General features: G+C 44.2%; 1 protein-coding gene across 1 annotated transcript in view; it reads right to left on the bottom strand.

Annotated features, from left to right (window-relative positions):
- LOC136862887 (uncharacterized) overlaps positions 1 to 23,067 on the bottom strand; it is an 82,603-nt gene that overhangs the window by 11,435 nt on the left and 48,101 nt on the right. The window contains exon 3 of the mRNA XM_067139163.2: positions 10,540 to 10,617. Within this exon, the coding sequence (XP_066995264.1) occupies positions 10,540 to 10,617 (78 nt within the window). The remainder of the gene's footprint in view (positions 1 to 10,539; positions 10,618 to 23,067) is intronic.

The raw sequence follows: 23,067 nt of genomic DNA, 5'->3' as shown, positions 1-23,067 counted from the left end.
TGTACCTGCCATGCTTGTTATTTCTTTGTTTTTGAAAAGAAAATATAACCTTGTTAAATTTTACATTAACTCTGATTCCGTAGTTTGAGACCCGTTCACGCCCGCACCTTCTTTCACCTCTACCTACCACGGAAAAACTCCGTAACAAGTGGTAGCAGAGCGTGGTTGAATGGGTCTCAATTTAGCCCTTTTTGACGGTTAAACATTGTTTTATTCCGAACTCTAACAATTTTCTCAGTTGCTGGAATTTTTTTTGAGTTGTTCTGTCATCATGCCCGGACCTCGCGATGTTCTCCATCTTAACTATTTGCGCAAAGAGGAGTTGATATATGAGTTAACTATTAGAAATGTGCAATCTGGAGGCACGGTTGCAGTAGACACAAACAAGCTTAGAGAGTCCCTTGAATTGCCTATTTCAATCCCCACCTTGGGAGAGAAAGAAGTTGACGACTCTCTTTCCACGATCGTCGAGAATATTACTGGGCTAGCATCTGTAGTTAGTTTTTTTGATGAAAATGATCCTTCTCCTAATCAAATTAAGCGTGTGCAAGCCAGGCTATATCACTTTTCAAATAGAGTTAATGATCTGTTGTCTCTGAAGTTGAATGACGTTCAGAGGAAGGAAGCTAGTACGCTGCTTGAAAACATTTCTGAATTATCTAGCAAGGTCACTCAATTGTTAACTGGGGAGGTTCCTCCCAAAACTGATCAACCCGTCACGGTGAATGTAGGTAGCGAGGAAGAGCCTCATAAGGGAGAAGTCAATAGGAAAACCATTGCTGCTCAAACAACCTCTGCCCCATTGGACGAGTCTGAACGCCGTAACTCATTAAATAATGTACGTTCTGAATTAACTACCTTGCCATTGAAACCTTTACCTACTATGTCACCCGGGTTTAGTAGCTTGCCTCATCCATTGGCAATGTTGCTCAGAGGTATCTCTAAGTTTTCCGTTAATACCACCAGTGACGTAATTTCATTTTTAAGATTTCTAGTTGAATTTCAGGATCATGCCCTTGTTTTTTCTCTTTCTCCATGTCAAATTTTGCAAATTATCTATCCGTATGCTATTGGTATTCTCTCTGATAAAATCGTAAGAGCCATTGCCGAGCAATCATCTATTGAGGATTTCCATGCCCACTTGCTAGCTAACTTCATCCCTGCTAGGGCCAGGTCCTCCCTTATTCAGAAGTACTATTATCGGGTACAGCGCTTGGATGAAAACTTGGTAGACTTCATCCAAGATATTAAGTTTTATACTAGGGTGTTTGCTCTTCATTTCCCGGAGGATCAGATTGTACAAGCTATTGTGGAAGGGATTTCACCACCTTACGGGTCATATTTGTGTTTCGCGGCGTGCCCGCAAACTTTCTCGGAACTTGAAGCATTGGCCGTCTCAGCGGAAGGAGTTAGATACGCCGATTCTTTGCGTGTAGCGAAAGAACCCCCACCTTCCTTTAGTAATACTCGGCCTCCACCTCGCCGATCAGTCACCCCTCGTAAATGTTATGCTTGTGGGTCGCCTGACCACCTGCGCAATAAGTGTCCACTGATCAAGTCGAGTGGGACAAGTAATGGGGCTGGTTCATCACAAGGCTGTTTTAAATGTGGGGCTTTCTCACATATCGCCAAGAATTGCCCAAATTCGAATAGCACCCCCTCCTGCTCAACTTCTGGTGCAAATTCCACCTATGCCAATAATAAAAAGTGACTAGTGGCTTCGGCTGAGTCGACTAATCCATCTTCCCGAGACTCAGCCCCTAGTAAACAGGTTGTAAATTCAGGGAACGAGCAAATTTCAAATGCATCTTTTGAATGTCCCAAAGAGTGTCTTAGGATTGCGGCGGATTCCCCCGCACCTATTCCTTTTCTTAAGATTGAGTTAAACAATGAGCCTATAACCGCTTTATTAGATTCAGACAGTGTCTGTTCGATTATTTCGGCTGAATGGTATTCTAAATTGAAATCTGTTTGTAAACTACCTGACTATGTCTCATCTCCTGTTCTATATGTTTCGGCTAATTCATCTCCATTAGAAATTCTAGGTTCCTTACTGGTCAAAATTCGTATTTTTAAATTTACATGGAAAACCAAACTGTTTGTGGCTAAGCACTTGTCTTGCCCCATCATACTGGGAGCGGACTTCATTTCTCACACTGGTCTTGTGCTCGATCTTCAGAGTAAGTCGTGCACATTCAAATTTGCGTCCAATTGTAACATTCCCTTGTTAAAGTGTAACTCTGTATCATGTTCATCTATTTCGCCTACCCAGGATGAGATGTTGTTAGACCTTAGACATCTACCTGAGGAGCAGGCTGATAGTATTCGCAAATTGTGTCAGTCCTTTCCGGAGGTGTTCTCTGATACTCTTGGTGTTACTGACCTTATTGAATACAAAATTGAGGTCACGGATTCGATTCCTGTCCGTTTTCCACCTTATAGGCTATCTCCACCTAAAATAAAGGCTCTGAAAGAAATTATCGATCAGATGTTGAAGGATGGTATTATTAGGCCCTCTAAGTCAGCGTATTCTTCGCCTATTTTTCTAGTCCCGAAACCCCAAGGGGGCTTCAGGCCTGTCATTGATTACAGGGCTCTCAATCGGAAGGTGGTGTTACAATCTGTGCCCCTTCCCGACCTTCATTCTTGTTTTTCATGGTTTCGTAAGGCCAAGTTCTTTACTATCTTGGACTTGAATCAGGCCTATAATCAAATTCCCCTTGCCGAAGAGTCTAAACACCTTACAGCGTTTGCCACGGATTGGAATTTATATGAATACAACCGCGTGCCTTTCGGGCTCCCCACGGGAGCAGCTGTACTCACTAGGCTGCTAGATAGGGTCTTCTCCGACATCAAATTTGAATACTTGTACCACTACTTGGATGATGTCGTCGTATTTTCGGAAACCTTCGAAGAACATCTAGATCATCTGCGAGAAGTTCTCAATCGCCTTCGTAAGGCTGGGTTAACTGTCAAGTTGTCCAAGGTTGCCTTTGCTAAGCCCTCTATGTCATTCCTAGGGCATATTGTGTCACCTGATGGTGTTGCAGTCGATCATTCGAGAACACAGGCCATCCGTGATTTTAAACCTCCCAAGGACATTAAAGGCATCGCCAGGTTTATTGGTATGGTGAATTTCTTCAGAAAGTTCATTCCTAACTTTGCTAATAGAGCGGCGCCCTTAAACCTTCTTCGTAGGAAAGGCATCAAATTCGAGTGGGGACCTTCTCAACAAGCCGCTTTTGAAGATCTTAAATTGGCTCTCTGTAATGCCCCTGTACTTGCTATGCCTGATTTCTCGAAGAAATTCATCGTCCAAACTGACGCGTCGTCGTCAGCAGTAGCTCCAGTCCTTCTTCAAGAGACTGAACTAGGGAGGCGACCCATCGCCTATGCATCTAGGACCATGTCGGCTCAAGAAGCCAAGTATTCCATCTATGAGCTCGAAGGTTTGGCAGTCTTATTCGCCTTAGAAAAGTTCCGTCTCTATCTGGAACACGTCAAATTCGACCTGGAGACAGATAATCAAGCCTTAAGCTGGGTCTTAGGTAGGCCGCGTCGTACTGGTCGTATAGCCCGTTGGGCCATCCGTATTTCTGCCTTCCAATTCGATGTCAGGCATATCAGAGGTACCGAAAATGTTGTTGCTGATGGACTCAGTCGTATGTTTTCTAACGACGTCGAGACCCATGAACCGGTCGACAGTTCATCACCTCCCGAGTCCATAATATCTGGTGTTAATGCCATCTTAACAGATGCTCCCATGCTTTTTAGGGATATTGAGAAATACCAACGTGAAGATCCGACGCTGGCTCCGATAATGGAAACCCTTTCTTCTGGGGAACATGTTGTCCCTTATGTTCTGAGGAATGGTGTTCTATGTTGTCCATCGAGGCATGATAAGATGATGAAAGTTGTCGTTCCAGCTGTTCTTGTACCTATGATCTTCAAGTATTATCATGAGAACCCATTAGGAGGGCATCTGGGTATCTTTAAAACTCGTGAGAAGATTCGTGAAATGTTCATCTGGAAAGGTATGGACAGTGAAATCGGTGAACTAGTGAAGGCTTGCAAATCCTGTTTGCTTAGTAAACCAACCATGTCCACCAAGGTAGGCCTTTTGTCTTCGCATCAAGCGTCGCGCCCCATGTAACGCCTGTATATTGATTATGTAGGACCCTTCCCCCAGTCAAAGGGAAATGCTAACAAGTTCATCTTTGTATGCGTAGATGGCTTTACTAGATTTTCCTGGTTATTTCCGACTAAGCTGGCTACCGCTCAGTCTACCATTACTTGCCTAAATTCTATTTTTGCGTCTTTTGGTCCGTGCCAATATATTGTGTCTGATAATGCTAAGGCTTTTACATCTAATTTATTTCGTAAATTCTGTTTTGACTTGTCCATCTCTCATGTAACTACTTCTGCTTATTACCCTCAACCATCTCTGGCTGAACGGGTTAACCGTAATCTCCGGTCCGCGCTTATTGCCTATCATCATGAAGATCATTCCAGGTGGGACACGTCCCTGCATTGGTTAGCTTTTGCTTTGAATTCGGCGGTTCATGAATCACATAAATTTACTCCAGCCTCTTTGATGTTCAAGTTTGTTCCCAACACGCCGCTCTCTAACCTCTGGTCTCTGAGTGACATTCTACCCGAGACAATAGATCCGGACAACATCAAAGATCTTTGGAAGAAGGCTAAAGCCAATCTTAAAGTGTCTCATGAAAAGGTTAGGGAAAGGTATGATCGTGGACGGAGACCCACCCCTTTGAAGGTAGGTGATCAAGTTATGGTCAAGAACTTTGTTCCCGCGGGCAAGCTTGCCCCCAGATTTCATGGGCCTTGTATCATTCTCGATTTTCTTACGCCGGTTACATTGTTAGTAAGTAATCCAGCCACCGAGAGGATATTTAGGGTTCACCTGTCCCAGGTGAAACCGGTGTAAATTTTGTGTCAACTTGCTTCATATAATTTGATAGGAATATGAAGGTTATATTTTTTTTTGAGTTTCCACTCTTAAGGCATTCTGCTCCTTCTATTTTGTTTTATATGTAAGCATTTTTGTAAAACCTTCCCCGATCCGTTAAACTGCCATTCTGTACTTACCATGGCCATTACCACGCTCCCGTCTCCTGCTATACACACTGTGGCTTGCTTAGATTAAATGCCATGGATATTTGCACGCCGCTGGCCCCTCTACCTCTCCAACAAGTCTGTGCCCTCAAAATGATGATGGTCCAACAAAATTCTGCCGCCTAGTTTTAATGTTTCAGTGCCCCCGCAGCCGCGCGGCGCCGTGCCGCGACTGGGTTTGAGGAAGGGCCCCCTCGGCCCCAGCGAGGACGACATGTGCACGGCGAGCCGGAGCTCTCCTCCCGGCCAAGGCTGATGTGCGGCGCACGACCTGCTACTTGCCCGCAGCCTGTATATGCTCACCGCGGGCGCGGCGTGCTTCAACACCTCTGCTCCCCTCATAGTGCGGGCGAGCGGTATCTCAGGGTACTTGAGGGGTCCGAGCGGCCTCCTTTGGACGCAAGCTGCAACGGCCGGTCTGGCCATCCAACTTAATCATCATTAACTACATGAACTATTACTATCAGCAATTACTGCACTTGGAAATTCAACAGCAATATTTGGTGGACATTGCAAAATTTTTCATCACTTTTAAGTATTAAAAGTTTATCTTCAGAATTCAACTTCTACAAACATAAAGACTGTACTTCACCTGCAACAACAAAATTTCGAAACTGAATCAAACCAAATTAAGAAAATCTTATAAATTTTTTTGGCATTTAATCTCCATATCTACATCAAAACTTGGACCTTGTTTTCAAACAATTTCATGTGTCACCCCGGGAGGAACTTTGGGGGGGGGGAGGTCTGTACCGGGCGGTACACCTCCACACCGCTAATTTAAAATGTGCGCCTGTTGAAACTCCTCTGCTGGAGGAAGTCTGAACTTTATGGACAGTATTAATTTTCAAGTTTCTCAGAAGATGTCTCTACCTGGAAATTTTGGAGTTTTTGAACTGTGTCATTTTCGACGTATTTTTGTTTTGCTTGTAGTAAGAAGTGTGAACTTTCTCTTCTAGAGGACACTACTGAAGATCAACAATAGTGCACCCTAGTGCGGAGTGAAAGAACTATTTTTTTTGGAGAAGTTCTTATTTCAAAAGTTTGTTTCTTGTTAAATTTCTTTCTGTTATTGTTTAAGTTGGCTGTATACCCCTCTTTTTCCCCTTGTTTTAGATTTATCCAATCCCGAATTTCTTTTAGTAATTTCCGACCAATCCGATGTATCTTCCCCCAACTTGGATATGTTTCTGTACCCTAGCCAATAAAGTGATTGTGGGCGGGTGTTCTCTTCCCTAAAACGCCTAGAACCTTCCGCGAGAGTATTTAAACTGCTGATTTTTGGGTCTCCGGGCCACTTCTGTTCCATCTTTCAGTGTGTAAAGTACATAGCAGGGGGCGGGAAGCGCCTCTTTCTTCTCCGGCTGTTCAACACCAGGTAATGGCCTCTTAATAACTTCTTTTCTTGCTAGGTCGGCAGTTTAACTCTCGGAGCGGGTTCGAAGCGTTTCCACCATGTAACCTTTTCCTAAAATGTAACCAATCTTTCATCTATTCTCTTTTAAAGCTGCATATTGGGATAGAGAGTGCTAACCCTCTCGAGCTCCCACTCACATTGTTTTGAGGTGAACTTATTTTCTCAACCTATTCTTCGTTAACGTAAAACAAATTGCTCTTTTCTAAAGTCACCTCTGTAGTATGGGATTAGCCCTTGCATTAGTGGCCTAGAGCCAGATTAGGTTTTAAAAACAAGTGTATTAGGAGTGCAGATCGCCTCCTCTCAAATTGTTATTTTAGAGGTCATGTAATTGCCCCTTTTCATTTAATAGACCTCAGTAGGTTGGGTATTTTACCCCTGTGTCTATGTCCAGTGAGGACAACTCGAAGGTGGAGTTTGGTGTGGCCTTTGAGAGGCTTAAAGTTGAGAGCGTGTGGCTCTTTTGAAAATTGAGTGTTGTATGCCTCGTGGAGGCTTTTCAGTGTAATTTGGAGCAAGGACTCCTAGGCATGAATGGGGTTTTCTGCCCCTCTGTTGAAACTTGTGTTTGGGGTAAAACTGAGCTGATTGCCCAAGCATTGTGAAGTCAGGGCGCGAACTATCCTATCCTTTGGACTTGCTACTTTGTACCTGCCATGCTTGTTATTTCTTTGTTTTTGAAAAGAAAATATAACCTTGTTAAATTTTACATTAACTCTGATTCCGTAGTTTGAGACCCGTTCACGCCCGCACCTTCTTTCACCTCTACCTACCACTAAAACACGGTAACAGTTATAATTAACTTCATTCTCATATACTGGTACACTAGTGTCCAAAAGTTAAGCATAATCACTAAACAAGGCCATACCGCCTGATAGGAATGGCAGACGGATTGCTGAACAAACGGAAGCTGACTCACACACCATGTCACACAACTTGTCCAAAAACCAGTGTCAGAAAGGTTCTGATAGCTAAGGTACACTTTTGACCACAACTAACAAAACTTGGCAATGTCTTCCACAACAAAATATGCTGTTAATAGGGTGTATGGTTAGCCCTAATGGCCACACATGCTTCGCAGCGACGTGGCATGCTCTCTATCAGATGATCCAAGAGCTCTTGTGGCAGTCGATCCCATTCCTCGGAAAGGGATAAGCGAAGGTCTTTGAGGATCCTTGTTGGAGGCTGACGGGATGCAATTCGCCTCCCCAGTGCATCCCAGGCATGTTCTATAGGATTCAGATCCGCAGAACTCGCTGGCCAGTCCATGCGATAAATGTCTTCCCCAGCCAGAAATTCATCCCCCAGAGCAGCGCGGTGCGGTCGGACATTATCGTCCATTAAGAGGAAGTCTGAACCAACCGCACCTCTGAAGAGTCGAACATGTGGTCTCAGTACCTCATCCCTGTATCTCCGAGCGTTAACAGTGTTCCTCGGACCACCCATGAAGGTGTGCAGGACCTTACGGCCATTCAACATGATGCCGCTCCGCACCATGACGCCACCACCATCATACTGGTCCCGTTCCACGATGATCCTGTGGTTGTGTCGGTTACCCGGTTCTCTCCAGATTAATGTGCGACGGGAATCGTTCTGCAAACTGAAGTGGGATTCATCCGTGAAGAGCACATGCCTCCATTCATTCATGGTTTAGTTTCGATGTTGACGGCTCCGGAGTAAACCGGCCCGTCTCTCTGCTGGAGTGAACGGGACGCACACCTCTGAACGTCGGGCAAACAGCCCTGCTGTTCTGAGCCTCCGGTACACAGTTTGCCGCGAATCGGCAACCCCTGAGACAGCTGCAAGCTAAAGCCTCGGAAATGACACTTTGTGGCACATTCAAGGATAGGGCGAATTCGGTATGTGTCTGGCCTGCTTCCAGGCGGCCGAGTGTTCTACCCTGTAAAACGGGGTCCAAATGGCGTCGATGTGCCATTATGTTGTTACGTTCACCACGAGGCTACACTCCGCACACTATAAAAGGGCAAACACGAAAGAGGGAATATGGAGCGCAGGCACTGGCTGTGTTTACCTTTCGGTTACGCCGCTAGTCAAAACAGGGAACACTCCTTTCCAATACAGAGCGAGCACGTAAAGTTGGTAGGTGCATATGTCGTGCGATTTGCGGTCTATTCCCTGTTGCCCTGCTTACTCGTTACTTATGCTAAACTTTCGGACATTAGTGTACTTCTACCGTACGAGCTATGATAACGGAGATATTAACGAATTTAGACTTTTATCGATAAACCAATAAACGACGAGTGTCACTGACAGAAATACTGCTCGATCGTTACAATAACGAGTTAACTGCCGATGGTGGTTGTTGTTTTATTTATTTATTTATTTATTGTCTTGTTTTATATGGCGGGACTCAGGCTATGAAGCCTGCTATTCTGTCCGACCATACATACACCTACATGAAGAGTTAAAGAGTTGTTGTCATGATTGTTTTTATACGATCCAAACCCACATGAACAAGAGGTCGTGTTAATCAGAAAGACAATGAATACGACTTTCAAAATAAGAAGGAATATGTGAAGGAACAATCGTTCTAAGTACATTCGATTGGTAGTGGTTCTAATCCCACTGTTGCCAACGCTGAAGATGTTTTCAATTGTTTCCTAATTTCACACCAGAATGTACGTAAATAATGGTCATGATCGCTTCTTTCCCAGTCCTAGTGCTGTCCTATCCCGTCGCCATCATAGAATTGATTGTGTCGGTGCGACGTAAAGCCAACAGCATAATAATAATACCAATAATAATAATAATAAATCCTTTTACCGAGCTCGATAGCTGTAGTCGCTTAAGTGCGGCCAGTGTCCAGTAATCGGGAGAGTGGGTTCGAGCCCCACTGTCGGCAGCCCTGAAGATGGTTTTCCGTGGTTTCCCATTTTCACACCAGGCAAATGCCGGGGCTGTACCTTAATTAAGGCCACGGCCGCTTCCTTCCAATTCCTAGGCCTTCGCCATAAGACCTATCTGTGTCGGTGCGACGTAAAGCAAATAGCAAAAAAAAAAAAAAATTCCTTCGGAAAATAAGGAAGAATGGAATCATAAGGAGATGAAAAATTCTCCAGGTCTTGGATCTTCAAATGTCACCAAGTCAGAACGAAAATAAAACTCTTTAAAGCTTATCACCAATAACATTACACAGCCAGAATATTGCTAACTCCGTCTCTTCTGATTGCATTGATCTCCGGTAGATGGCAGTATTGTTGCAAGTATATAGAAATTAACCCGTCAAGGATGGGTTCAACAATTAGTTCAGGATAATATGTACATGAAGAATGATTTTTCAGAAAAGGTTACATTTGGAGAGGCAAGTTGAAAATACATCCCGTTTGAATACCTAAATATGTATTCTCTACCAGGTTGAAATATGAATAAAATTAGTAATTATATTAGGAATAGCTTGTATTAATTTTCCTATTTGCTTCGTAATGTACCGACACAGATAGGTCTTTTGGCGACGATGGGATAGAAAAGGCCTGGGGGTGGGAAGGAAGCGGCCGTGGCCTTAATTTAGGTACACCGGGCGAGTTGGCCGTTCGCGTAGAGGCGCGCGGCTTTGAGCTTGCATCCGGGAGATAGTAGGTTCGAATCCCACTATCGGCAGCCCTGAAAATGGTTTTCCGTGGTTTCCCATTTTCACACCAGGCAAATGCTGGGGCTGTACCTTAATTAAGGCCACGGCCGCTTCCTTCCAACTCCTAGGCCATTCCTACCCCATCGTCGCCATAAGACCTATCTGTGTCGGTGCGACGTAAAGCCCCTAGCAAAAAAAAATTAGGTACAGTCCCAGCATTTGCCCCGTATGAAAATAGGAAAGCACGGAAAACCACCTTCAGGGTTGCCGACAGTGGGGTTCGAACCCACTATCTCCCAAATGGAAGCTCACAGCTGCGCGCCCCTAACCGCACGGCCAACTCGCCCGGTAAAAGTTCAGTAGCAACAAGAGTGATGTTACCAAGGATTTGCCTTACCGTGGTGTTGTTCATAGTGCTGGCTTCGCCCGTCCCAATGTCAGTCTTCTCATCTTCAGACTCCATCTGAATGGTGACCTGCTAACAGAGAAATTTCGTCAAAAATATATAGTTCTAAATTTTGAGTGTACATATTGTATCGGGAAATGCCCGCACTTGAGGCTAGCTTGATGAGCATGAGCGACATACGCAGGGCGTGTGCGGTTCACCATTGGAGTTGGTACAGAGACAGGTTTTATTTTAATAAATCGGCATTAAAGTTCTGTTTTTATTTCAGTGTTGACTTATATCACCTTCATAACAAACTGGTAGCTTTCTGGGATGATGCGTACTTCTAGACCTATTAGTGATCCCTTCATATCATGGAACTTCGTATCCTGATGTCATCACCATAGAACCACGTATCCAGTTGCCATCACTATGGAACCCCGTATTCTGATTCCATCAATACAGAACTATGTATACTGAGGAGGCTCTCCCGATGGATATTCTTGAAGACGGGTCACTTTGGCTTGTATTTTATAGTCACTATTGCGTGTAGATTTAATGAAGGAGTTAAGTCGAAAGTATAAGTTCCCAAATAAACACTAGATATGAGGAGTTAATTATTTTCACTGGGTGAATTTCGAAGTTGTCCGCCTCTGTGGTGTAGTGGTTAGCGTGATTAGCTGCCACCCCCGGAGGCCCGGGTTCGATTCCCGGCTCTGCCACGAAATTTGAAAAGTGGTACGAGGGCTGGAACGGGGTCCACTCAGCCTCGGGAGGTCAACTGAGTAGAGGCGGGTTCGATTCCCACCTCAGCCATCCTGGAAGTGGTTTTCCGTGGTTTCCCACTTCTCCTCCAGGCGAATGCCGGGATGGTACCTAAATTAAGGCCACGGCCGCTTCCTTCCCTCTTCCTTGCCTATCCCTTCCAATCTTCCCATCCCTCCACAAGGCCCCTGTTCAGCATAGCAGGTGAGGCCGCCTGGGCGAGGTACTGGTCATACTCCCCAGTTGTATCCCCGACCAAGAGTCTGAAGCTCCAGGACACTGCCCTTGAGGCGGTAGAGGTGGGATCCCTCGCTAAGTCCGAGGGAAAAACCGAACCTGGAGGGTAAACAGATGATGATGATGATGATGATGATGATGATGATGATGAATTTCGAAGTTAATACGTTGCAGAAGAAGAAAATGAAAGTATGTAGACGAGGAAATGAATGACGTAACAATCTCTGATCTAATCCCAATTGCTAACCAGCATGGTACTGCTTGGATCGAAGACTGGATATTGAGTGGGGTTTTGTTTCTTCTGGAGGGGCCCGCTCCAACCCCACCCCTCGCATGGCGATCAGCACAATCTACATCACCTCCGACATGCTGTTAATTCTAAAAAGAGGAAGAGACAGCAGGGCGGATTGGGAAAGGATAAGTCCCACTGCCCAGCTGCTAGCGCTCTTTGATGCCAAGCCTTCGTATACGGAATACTATTAGACAAGCCTGCAGGAGTGCTGGGGTTATTATTTCTTCGTCGTCTCTTTCATCATCCCATGGATGTCCCGGTTATGGTCACCCATGTAACTGCTATTCTAGGATATAAACACACACACATTCATGCAAAGGAAACAATGATTGCAAGGTAGCCTACTATAGACAGAGTGCGGGCTTTGGATTCCTCTCTCTTGTCTCAATTGGCCAATCAGATGTAACTATCTGCTTTCTGGAGTGTGGGCTGCCTTTTCCTCACGCGCATCGCTGTTACAACAATAATGAAAAATAAACAAGTACAAGTAGCCTACATAAGCTAAGACTTTTTTTGTGTGTGTTGAGTGAGTTTGTGTGTTTTTATTGGTGGGGTAGGCGCCTAAGAAAAAAGGGGGGTGAGCCTTTACCTTCTAATCCTGTGGCTGAATAATATTTGCTTTTATAATATTATTTGCTTTACGTCCCCCTAACTACTCGTTCACGGTTTTCGGAGACGCCAAGGTGCCGGAATTTAGTCCCGCAGGTGTTCTTTTACGTGCCAGTAAATCTACCGACACGAGGCTGACGTATTTGAGCACCTTCAAATGCCACAGGACTGAGCCAGGATCGAACCTGCCAAGTTCGGGTCAGAAAGCCAGCGCCTCAACTGTCTGAGCCACTCAGCCCGGCAATAATATATGTTTAGCGTGGGGTAGCCTACTTCTTATATAGATCGGCGACATAGCACCCAATACTCCTGATTAAGGGATTGGCCTTGTTACCCCTTTGTTTCCTGAGATGATCTCTTACAGGGCGGGTGTTTGTTAAGGCGTTAAGGTTCCCTCCAGTCCTAGAGTAAGGGAGCTTCGCTGTTGCTCGTAGACACTTGTTTTGTAGTTTTCTCAAGGCTTCAGGTCCGTCTTGGCTGTGTACCAAATGCTACGGCTGCATATATGATAACCGGCCTGATTAAGGCTTTACAGTATACATGTTGACAGGAAGCTTCCGTGGCTCAGGCGGCAGCACGTCGGCTTCTCACTGCTGGGTTTCGTGGTTCAAATCCGGACCACTCCATGTAAAATTTGTGCTGGACAAAGCGAAGGCGGGACAGGTTTTCTGCGGGTACTCCGTTTTTCCCTGTCGTCATCTTTCATTCCAGCGACACTCTCCAGTATCATTTCATCTGCCAGTCATTAATCATTGCCCCAGAGGAGTGCGACAGGCTTCAGCAGCCGGCACAATTCCTATCCTTGCCGCTAGATGGGCGCTTCATTCCATTCCTGACCCGGTCGAACATCTGGAAACAGGCTGTGGATTTTCACTTCTTTTACATGTTGACAGCTACCTTACTGTTTATACTGGATCTTCTATTCAGTACTGGATAGAGTTTGACAAGTTCTATGAGTACTTTCCGCTTGATAACTCTGACGTGATGTAGCATTGTAAGTTTTGTCTTTTTTTTACAAGTTGTTTTACGTCGCACCGACACAGATAGGTCTTATGGCGACGATGGGACACGAAAGGGCTAGGAGTGGGAAAGAAGCGGTCGTGGCCGTAATTAAGGTACAGAGCCAGCATTTGCCTGGTGTGAAAATAGGAAACCACGGAAAACCACCTTCAGGCTGCCGACAGTGGGGTTCGAACACACTATCACCCGAATACTGGATACTGGCCACATTTAAGCGACTGCAACTATCGATCTCGGTAGACTTTTTGTCTTTTTTCTTTGCTAGTTGTTTTACGTCGCACCGACACAGATAGGTCTTATGGCGACGATGGAACACGAAAGGGCTAGGAGTGGGAAAGAAGCGGTCGTGGCCGTAATTAAGGTACAGAGCCAGCATTTGCCTGGTGTGAAAGTGGAAAACTACGGAAAACCATCTTCAGGGCTGCCGACAGTGAGATTCGAACCCACTCCATCCCAGATGCAAGCTCATAGCCGCGTGGCCCTGACCACACGGCCAACTCGCCCGGTGGCTTTTTGTCTAGGATTACCCTTAGATACATAGCCTTTTCATGCCATCGTATTTGTTTGTTAGGCACGTGAATGAATTCCTGCGGGACAAAATTCCAGGACCACTGGGTCTCTGAAAATCGTAAAAGCAGTTAGTGGAACATTATTATTATTATTATTATTATTATTATTATTATTATTATTATTATTATTATTATTATTATAAGTGAACTTATTTTACATTGAGTATAATAGAGCAGCTGACACAAGAGATTTCATTGGTTCGCTTCCACTACGCGAGAGAATGATTATGCTTTGTGCTGCGACCTTGACTCACAAGTGTCGGTTATCATGAGTATTTAAAATAGCATTGTGTTATCGTATCAATGGGGGACGCGCTCTCTCGTACCCGGGTACAACGAAGCTCTGGATACTTGCAATAATATTTACATACAGTACGTCTGAATTCGAACAAAGACAACGCACTGTGTGGCCTCAGGAAGTGCGCTATGTAATATCGCGAATACGTCATGTTCAAGAGCGACATAAATACGAAGATAATATTAGAAACTCATTATGAGCAATTTAATGTTAAACTATTAAAATCTAAGGTACCTAGCTCGATAGCTGCAGTCGCTTTAAGTGCGGCCAGTATCCAGTATTCGGGAGATAGTGGGTTCGAACCCCACTGTCGGCAGCCCTGAAGATTTTCCGTGGTTTCCCATTTTCACAACAGGCAAATCCTGGGGCTGTACCTTAATTAAGGCCACGGCCGCTTCCTTCCCAGTCCTAGCCCTTTCCTGTCCCATCGTCGTCATAAGACCTATCTGTGTCAGTGCGACGTAAAGCCAATAGCAAACAAAACAAAATCTGAGGTAGGACTTCTACCTTTGTTATGCATAACGATATATCTGATACTTTATACCTGTACTTAATTGAAGCTCTGACTGTTTCATTTTCACCCTACCTTCATAAAATGCCGTTCATTTTAGCAGAGCAGGAACTGCTAGCAACAAAGAGCAACTAATGTAAATTTGAGGAAACTCAGAAATGTATTTAGCTATCTCTTTCGGCATCCATATTTCTGGTCATGCTAGGGCGTATATATAGCAAGTGGAGATGCAAATCTCCCCTACCACGTCGGCACTGCATTGTGCTTATCACAGTGGTGTCGGGCTCCTTAATTCTCTATTTTTTCGGCCGGGGTGACGCCACATCTGTAACTCGCACCTCGTCGAGCACAAAGGCTGACACCACAATTGGAAGTCGGCTATATTCACTTACGTCCTCGATCCACTCCAATCTGGTCTCTTCGAAAATGGCATCACCACTGCACTTCCCTCGACCGGCCTACATGTATACTTCACGTCGTCCCCCCCAGCTGATGGACCCAGCGCCTGCTCTATCTACAATTGTTGCACTGCCGTTGGCATCGTCTTATTCTTCCATCGTCCCAGCTACCACCACTACCACCACACCTATCACCACTACCGTCTTCGTTTCTGCCGTCTCTACCGTTCCTGCCACCACTACCATTCTGTCTCATCCATTCCCTGTCATGACGTTTCCTCCTCTTCCTACTCAACACCATGCTCAACGGTCCGACTCACAGCAACTGCCTGTCGACGAAGCTGCAAGAGATTCCTCTACGGTTCCTGAGCATCCACCATCGCCACCGCCGTCTGACTGCACTACCAATTATACTTGTGTCACCTGTGGTGTGGATCCTAATCTCCCAGTCGATGTCATCACTTCTGCCCTTCATTCAGCTGGACTGTGCCGCCTACAGCGTGGACACCAGATCTCTTTCATGAAGTGAAGTGACCATGATCAACAACAACCAAGGTAACTATTGTCGCTTGTGCGATATCTGCACAAGACCGAGCAGAGCAGGTCACAGATTTATTACGGCTTTACAGCTCTGCATTCAGGAGGCGATGGGCTGGTCTCACCGTCAACTGTCCTCAGAACGGTTTTACGTGGTTTTCCAGTCTCCTCGCCAACGCGAATGCCGGGACTGTTCCTTTTACATGCCACGGCCGCTTCCCTCTCACCTTCTCCACACCTCAAATGACAGCAACACATCCCCTGGCCTGAAAAAGGGCACATCATCTAGGAGGCCTGCCGTGCCTCATCAGGATCATCATCATCATCATCATCATCTGTTTACCCTCCAGGTTCGGTTTTTCCCTCGGACTGAGCGAGGGATCCCAACTCTACCGCCTGAAGGGCAGTGTCCTGGAGCTTCAGACTCTTGGTCGGGGGATACAACTGGAGAGTATGACCAGTACCTCGCCCAGGCGGCCTCACCTGCTATGCTGAACAGGGGCCTTGTGGAGGGATGAGAAGATTGGAAGGGATAGGCAAGGAAGAGGGAAGGAAGCGGCCGTGGCCTTAAGTTAGGTACCATCCCGGCATTCGCCTGGAGGAGAAGTGGGAAACCACGGAAAACCACTTCCAGGATGGCTGAGGTGGGAATCGAACCCCCCTCTACTCAGTTGACCTCCCGAGGGTGAGTGGACCCCGTTCCAGCCCTCGTACCACTTTTCAAATTTCGTGGCAGAGCCGGGAATCGAACCCGGGCCTCCAGGGGTGGCAGCTAATCACGCTAACTACTACACCACAGAGGCGGACCGCCCAATTTGGGAACATGCATAATTTTCAAAAATATTTATTTTGTAAAGTACACCAATGAAATAGTACGTAAACGTATTACGTTGTGGTATGTTGCCTTGTTTTCTACCATTAAAAAAATATTTAATAGTGCCTTTGCGCAAGGCGAGTGAAACGGCCTCTGACGTAAGCGGCGCGGTGTGACGTCACGATCCAGTACCGCATGGAGCTCTACCAGCCGTTGTGCATCAGCCGTTGCTAAAAGCCGACTGTTTATTATTCATGATCGCGAATAACTTCAAAATGACAGAAGAAAGGTTCAAAACAGCACAATCAGACAATCTATCATGTGTAAATGTCATCATTCTTGAAAAATAGTGACTTTTGTGGCCGCAGAAATTCGCGGATAACAAGCAAGTTTGTAACTGGCGTCTTTTATATACGTGCAATGTACTGTAACCCATAGTATTAGGATAACAACGAACCTGGATAGATATCACATCACTTTCAACATTTCCTTCTAGACTGATTCCCCTATTAAAGAATAACATTACATTTTCGGGCTTTCAGCATTAGTAAAGTAAGAAATCAGATTTCAGCACTAACATAAACATATAGGTAGCATTATAGTACTAGTCCGCTTCTGTGGTGTAGTGGTTAATGCGTGCCACTCCCGGAGGCCCGGTTTCGATTCCCGGCTCTGCCATGAAAGTTGAAAACAAATAGTACGAGGGCTGGAACGGGGTCTACTCAGCTTCGGGAGGTCAACTGAGTAGAAGGGTTTCGAATCCCACCTCAGCCATCCTTGAAGTGGTTTTTCGTATTTTCCTACTTCTCCTCCAGGCACCTAAGGCCACGGCCGTTTCCTTCCCTCTTCCTTGTCTATCCCTTCCGATCCTCCCCTCCTCCAACAAGGCCCCTGTTGAGCATAACAGGTGAGGCCGCCTGGGCGAGGTAATGGCCCTCCTCACCAGTTTCATCACCATACTCAAAGTCTCACGTTCCAGGACACTGCCCTTGAAGTGGTAGAGGTGAAATCCCTCGCTGAGTCCGAGAGAAAACCAACCCTGAAGAATAAACTCATTAAGAAAGAAAGAAAGAAAGAAAGAAAGAAAGAAAGAAAGAAAGAAGGAAAGAAAGAAAGATCATAGTACTATAGGGCTATAATCTATCACTCCCCAAAAAATATGTATTTATGGTTGGGACAACTGGCCTACCCACTTCCGGGGCCCATGAAAGAGAATTAAATATCTTTGTGGAGGGAAAAAGTTAAACATGATAAAGATAAATATGACTTCATCTAGTTTTCACAAGTCGGGCTGAGTGGTTCAGACTGTTGAAGTGCTGGCCTTCTGACCCCAACTTGGCAGGTTCGATCCTGGTTCAGTCCGGTGGTAGTTGAAGGTGCTCAAATACGTCAGCCTCGTGTCGGTAGATTTACTGGCACGTAAAATAACTCCTGCAGGACTAAATTCCTGCACATCGGCGTCCCCGAAAATCGTAGAAGTAGTTAGCGGGGCGTGAAGCCAATAACATTAATTACATTTGGCTTTTAACAAGCTGAGCATATCAGGAAAGAAAAGTGTCCTGGTGACATTTTAGTCGCTCAATACAGGAATGTCTTTGGGTGCTGTGACTTTTACTTTTTTTTTTGCTTTACGTCACACCGTCACATATAGGTCTTATGGCGACGATGGGACAGGAAAGGCCTAGGAGTGGGAACAAAGCGGCCGTGGCCTTAGGTACAGCCTCAGCATTTGCCTGGTGTGAAAATGGGAAACCACGGAAAACCATCTTCAGGGCTGCCGGCAGTGGGGTTCAAAACCCACTATCTCCCGGATGCGAGCTCACAGCTGCGCGCTCCTAACCGCACGGCCAACTCGCGCGGTATTTTCACCCTTCGGTTTATTGACTTGGCTTGTATAACCTAAAACTTAGGCTAAGTTGGATAATATTTTAAACACCTACATCACTATTTTCACCTTGTGCAATTATGTTATTTATTTCATTAATATTATGATAATTATTATAATTGAGCATTGTTAACTTATAAGACCCCAACAGACAAGCATTGGTTTTGTGTAGAGTTATACATTTGTTAAATTCACGTTGTTTCCTGTCATGATGTACACGCCTATTCTTTGTTACATTATAGAGTATTTAGATATAGCCTAAATTTATTTACCAATTAAGCTCTTCAATAAAGACATACATAACTGTCCCATGCCAAGATATATTGGTAGAATTAGAGCTGTCAAAATGGTTCATAACCCCTTTGATTTATTATCTTGACATGGATCACCCAAAACATAGGTTAGGTTTGGAGAATACTTTAATAATCAGCATTATTTAATGCACTGTTTATTACTTTCATATTCCAAGATGTAATTGAAGCATTTAAATAAAGCATCATACATTAAAATTTAAAGTTTTACCACTAGAACAGCTGACATGAAAAAGTGATTTGAAAATTCAAACAAATTCATCTTACGCTAAAATCTTCAAAAAAAATAAACTGTAGACTTTTCCGATATATCACCAGCATTTCTGCAGCTCGCCAAAATCCATTTCTCCCAGTTTTAGCGTCTTTGGAACGTTTATAAACAATTTGTTTGGTATGGTATGCGATGTGCTATTGCACATCGGAACTCTACACCATTTATAAGTTTTCTGCCTCACTGTCTGCGCAGGATTCATTTTAAGTCTAAAATATACCACTCAGATTATTATCCAATGTATAGACCTCGAATTTAACCATACTAGACACTAACGTAAAGTAGAAATACGCGAAGTGTATCCTGCTTCTCACAGCACACTATGTGTTATTTCGTCTGCTAATTCACTCAACCTGTACGATGACGTCAGGCCAATGAGATCGCGTACTTGCGTGACGTGACATTTTCGTAGATTTTTATCATGTTTGGAGTTATTATTTGTACATTCTGATCACATTTTTGAATTCTGCATGCAATTTTGAATCAGATTAGCATATTTTTAATTAAAACCCCGGATCATGCATGTTCCCAAAAACATTTTAGTAGAAGTGGTCTCGCATAATTTCCTTCGCTTTACCATACGTGCGCTGTAATGTGTCCTATGGAAAGAAACGTGTTCAGACAAGACAAAACACATTATCAACCTTCATGAACAATAACGCTTCAGTGAAGAAGAAAATATGCAGACCACAAATATTTATTGGGAAATGCACATAGTAAACACATTCAGTTACCTCTCGTGACATTTCTTCTTCCTTTCTTTCCTTTTTTTCCTAGTTTTCAACGTCGCACTAACACATCGAAGGTTTTCGATCACGCAAGTGTGGGGAAGTGATAGGATTGGAACAGTAGCGCCCGCGGCCTTACTTAAGGTCCAGCCGCCCCATTTTCCTGGTGTGAAAATGGAAAACAACGGAAAACCATCTTCAGGGTGGGATTCAAACTCATCATCTCCCGAGTGCAAGTTCATAGATACGCGACCAAAACCATACCGCCAGCTAGCTCGGTGTGAGATTTCTTGTCTTTAGAGACAAATAGAGAGGGGCGCTAAATAAATTTTGCGTGCCGTCTAGACCTAAAGATTTCTTGTCACTGTAAGTCTGTCTAATGGGTGAAGGAAACTTCATTGACCGTGAATACAATATTTCTTTAAATTGTTTTACCGAGCTGGATAGCTGCAGTCGCTTAAGTGCGGCCAGTATCCAGTAATCAGGATTTAGTGTGTTCGAACCCCACTGTCGGCAGCCCTGAAGATGGTTTTCCGTGGTTTCACATTTTCACACCAGGCAAATGCTGGGGCTGTACCTTAATTAAGGCCACGGCAGCTTCCTTCCCATTCCTAGGCCTTTCCCATCCCATCGTCGCCATAATACATATCTATGTCGGTGCGACGTGAAGCAAATAGCAAATTGTTTTCATGCACGTTTTATGCTCAAAAGAAACCAAGAGAGAGATGTTTAACATATATGTTTGACGACATAGTAATGAGTATCTCGGTTAAGAGCCTCTACAATGATCCGAAATGATTCCTCATCGACTAATGAAAAGGGCAAACTATAAATTTTCTGAGAACTTCGTCAACTTTCAAATCTTCTACGTCCTCTGGAGTGGACCGGCAAATTAGATTTCCATCCTGACCGAGGCAGCCTTTGTGGAACCGTTTCTAATGGGCATTGCGGTTGGAGATAACTCCACCCAAGGAGTATGATTGGCTACACGAACCACATTCGGTTTCCTTTCCACTTGCATCTTTCTCGAAGAAATTCCAGTCTTTTGATTTGCGTTTTGGCATATTTAAAGCAATTAAAACCACGGTATTATAAAGAGTACAACAATCAGATCTGAGGTACTAATGAAGACAATGAAACTTCACCACAATGTCTGCACTTTCAAAACGTGCCTGGTACACATTACGGTAATTGAAAACAACAAATATCGCCTCTGTCCCTTTTCCTTCCCGTTCAATTCTATGCTGCCAACAGCCTCCGATTGCTCCGTTTCTCTCCGCTATGGAGCAAAACATCCGGCAATCGTACCGGAGAGCACATGTCTGGTTGGAATCGATTCCATCAATTGTTCGGCTCCGGTCCCCATCGCCATCGGACAGAATTATATCCTCTTTCGTTGAAACTTATATTCAACCCAGCTGAAAGTTTCTGGTGCTCTTAACGGAGCGGAGGTTTGATGCACTTCCACTCGGACCTTCTGATTCAATTGTCCTTTGATTTACATCGCAGCACTTCAGAGCACTTACAGACATGAACTCCTCCATCAGGTCATAACTAAACATCTCGTAATTTTGGATATGTCTTCTGCGTTCATGACGTACAGTAGGCCTATAACCAGAAATCAATGGAACCTACCGGCGCCTGTGAAATGGGAATAGGCATATTATTCTGGAATAATCTATTAATTGTAATAAAATATTATTGTTAACTTTTCACCTATTAAATTTAAACGTTTTAAATTCATAAACGGACGGTGTTATGTATCAACCGGCTAAGCACCATTTCTTAAATGATCTTTTGATGCCACCTGTTGCACAGGAAAATGGACTAGGTGCACGGAGGTTTTGTCACCTTTTATTTAATAATAGCCTTAATAATGTAGAAAAATGTAAGCTGCATCTTCCGAATACATAAATATGATTGTAAATAAAGGGTACAGGTCTCTGCACATGGTTATGAGGGCATTTAGGTGTTGTAGTAAGGACGTAAAGGAGAGGGCATATAAGTCTCTGGTAAGGCCCCAACTAGAGTATGGTTCCAGTGTATGGGACCCTCACCAGGATTACTTGATTCAAGAACTGGAAAAAATCCAAAGAAAAGCAGCTCGATTGGTTCTGGGCGATTTCCGACAAAAGAGTAGCGTTACAAAAATATTGCACAGTTTGGGCTGGGAAGACTTGGGAGAAAGGAGACGAGCTGTTCGATTAAGTGGTATGTTCCGAGCTGTCATTGGAGAGATGGCGTAGGAGGACATCAGTAGACGAATAAGTTTGAGTCGTGTCTTTAAAAGTAGGAAAGATCACAATATGAAGATAAAGCTGGAATTCAAGAGGACAAATTGGGGAAAATATTCGTTTATAGGAAGGGGAGTTAGGGATTGGAATAATTTACCAAGGGAGATGTTCAATAAATTTCAAATTTCTTTGCAATCATTTAAGAAGAGGCTAGGAAAACAACAGATGGGGAATCTGCCACCTAGGCGACTGCCTTAAATGGAGATCAGTAGTGATTGTTGTGAAGATTTGTATTTCGCAACAAAAGGTTATGAGCATAGATCTTTGTAAACGCCAATACAGTACGTGTTCAACTAAATTCGAGGGAACGCCAAGTGACCGACTATTCAGATGCTTGCATCAAGATAATTGGAAAATGTAAGTAAATATTCACAAACAATATTTATTCACTCGCCGTGGAGAAAATAGGCTCTAAGTAGAGGACATTCTTAACGTAATAATTTACTATTGCCTAGGACAGTGTTGATATCATGAGACAAAGGGAGAAGTACAACGTCAGGATAAAAGTAGCCGGTTTGTTTTAAAAACTGTGAGGGTGGGCAGGCTAAAATTCCGCAGAGGCTAACGGAACATTGTGAGTATGTAAAGAAGGGAACAGTTTGCTACAAGGATCATATAAGGGAAATAGATCCGTCACTCCTGTATAATAAATTCCACTGAGAAAACAGGTCATGGAAGCTATAGTGGCCCTGTATCTCCGCCAACATACGGAAATAAATACTACGATAATACCTCGTAATAAAGTTGACAATGACAGTTGTTACTTTGTTAAAATTTTAATTGTGATAGAGATAATGTTTGCATTTCGGTAGGAAAGTTGTATCTAAAGCTTCTCTCGTGTCTTTTAGTTGAAAAGTTAATTGCAATTACCGTATTTGTATGTTGGCAATACTGTTATAACGCTAGCTTGTATCGTTGTTTCACCGTTCGCATTTTAATGTAAATTTACATCTGTTAAATAATAAATGCAACATTGATTACTGAAAATGTTAATGCAATTC

The sequence above is a fragment of the Anabrus simplex genome, chromosome 2, assembly GCF_040414725.1.
Source record: "Anabrus simplex isolate iqAnaSimp1 chromosome 2, ASM4041472v1, whole genome shotgun sequence".
NCBI lineage: Eukaryota > Metazoa > Arthropoda > Insecta > Orthoptera > Tettigoniidae > Anabrus > Anabrus simplex.
Note: the sequence above shows the minus strand (reverse complement) of the source record. Positions and strands in the feature narration are given on the sequence as shown.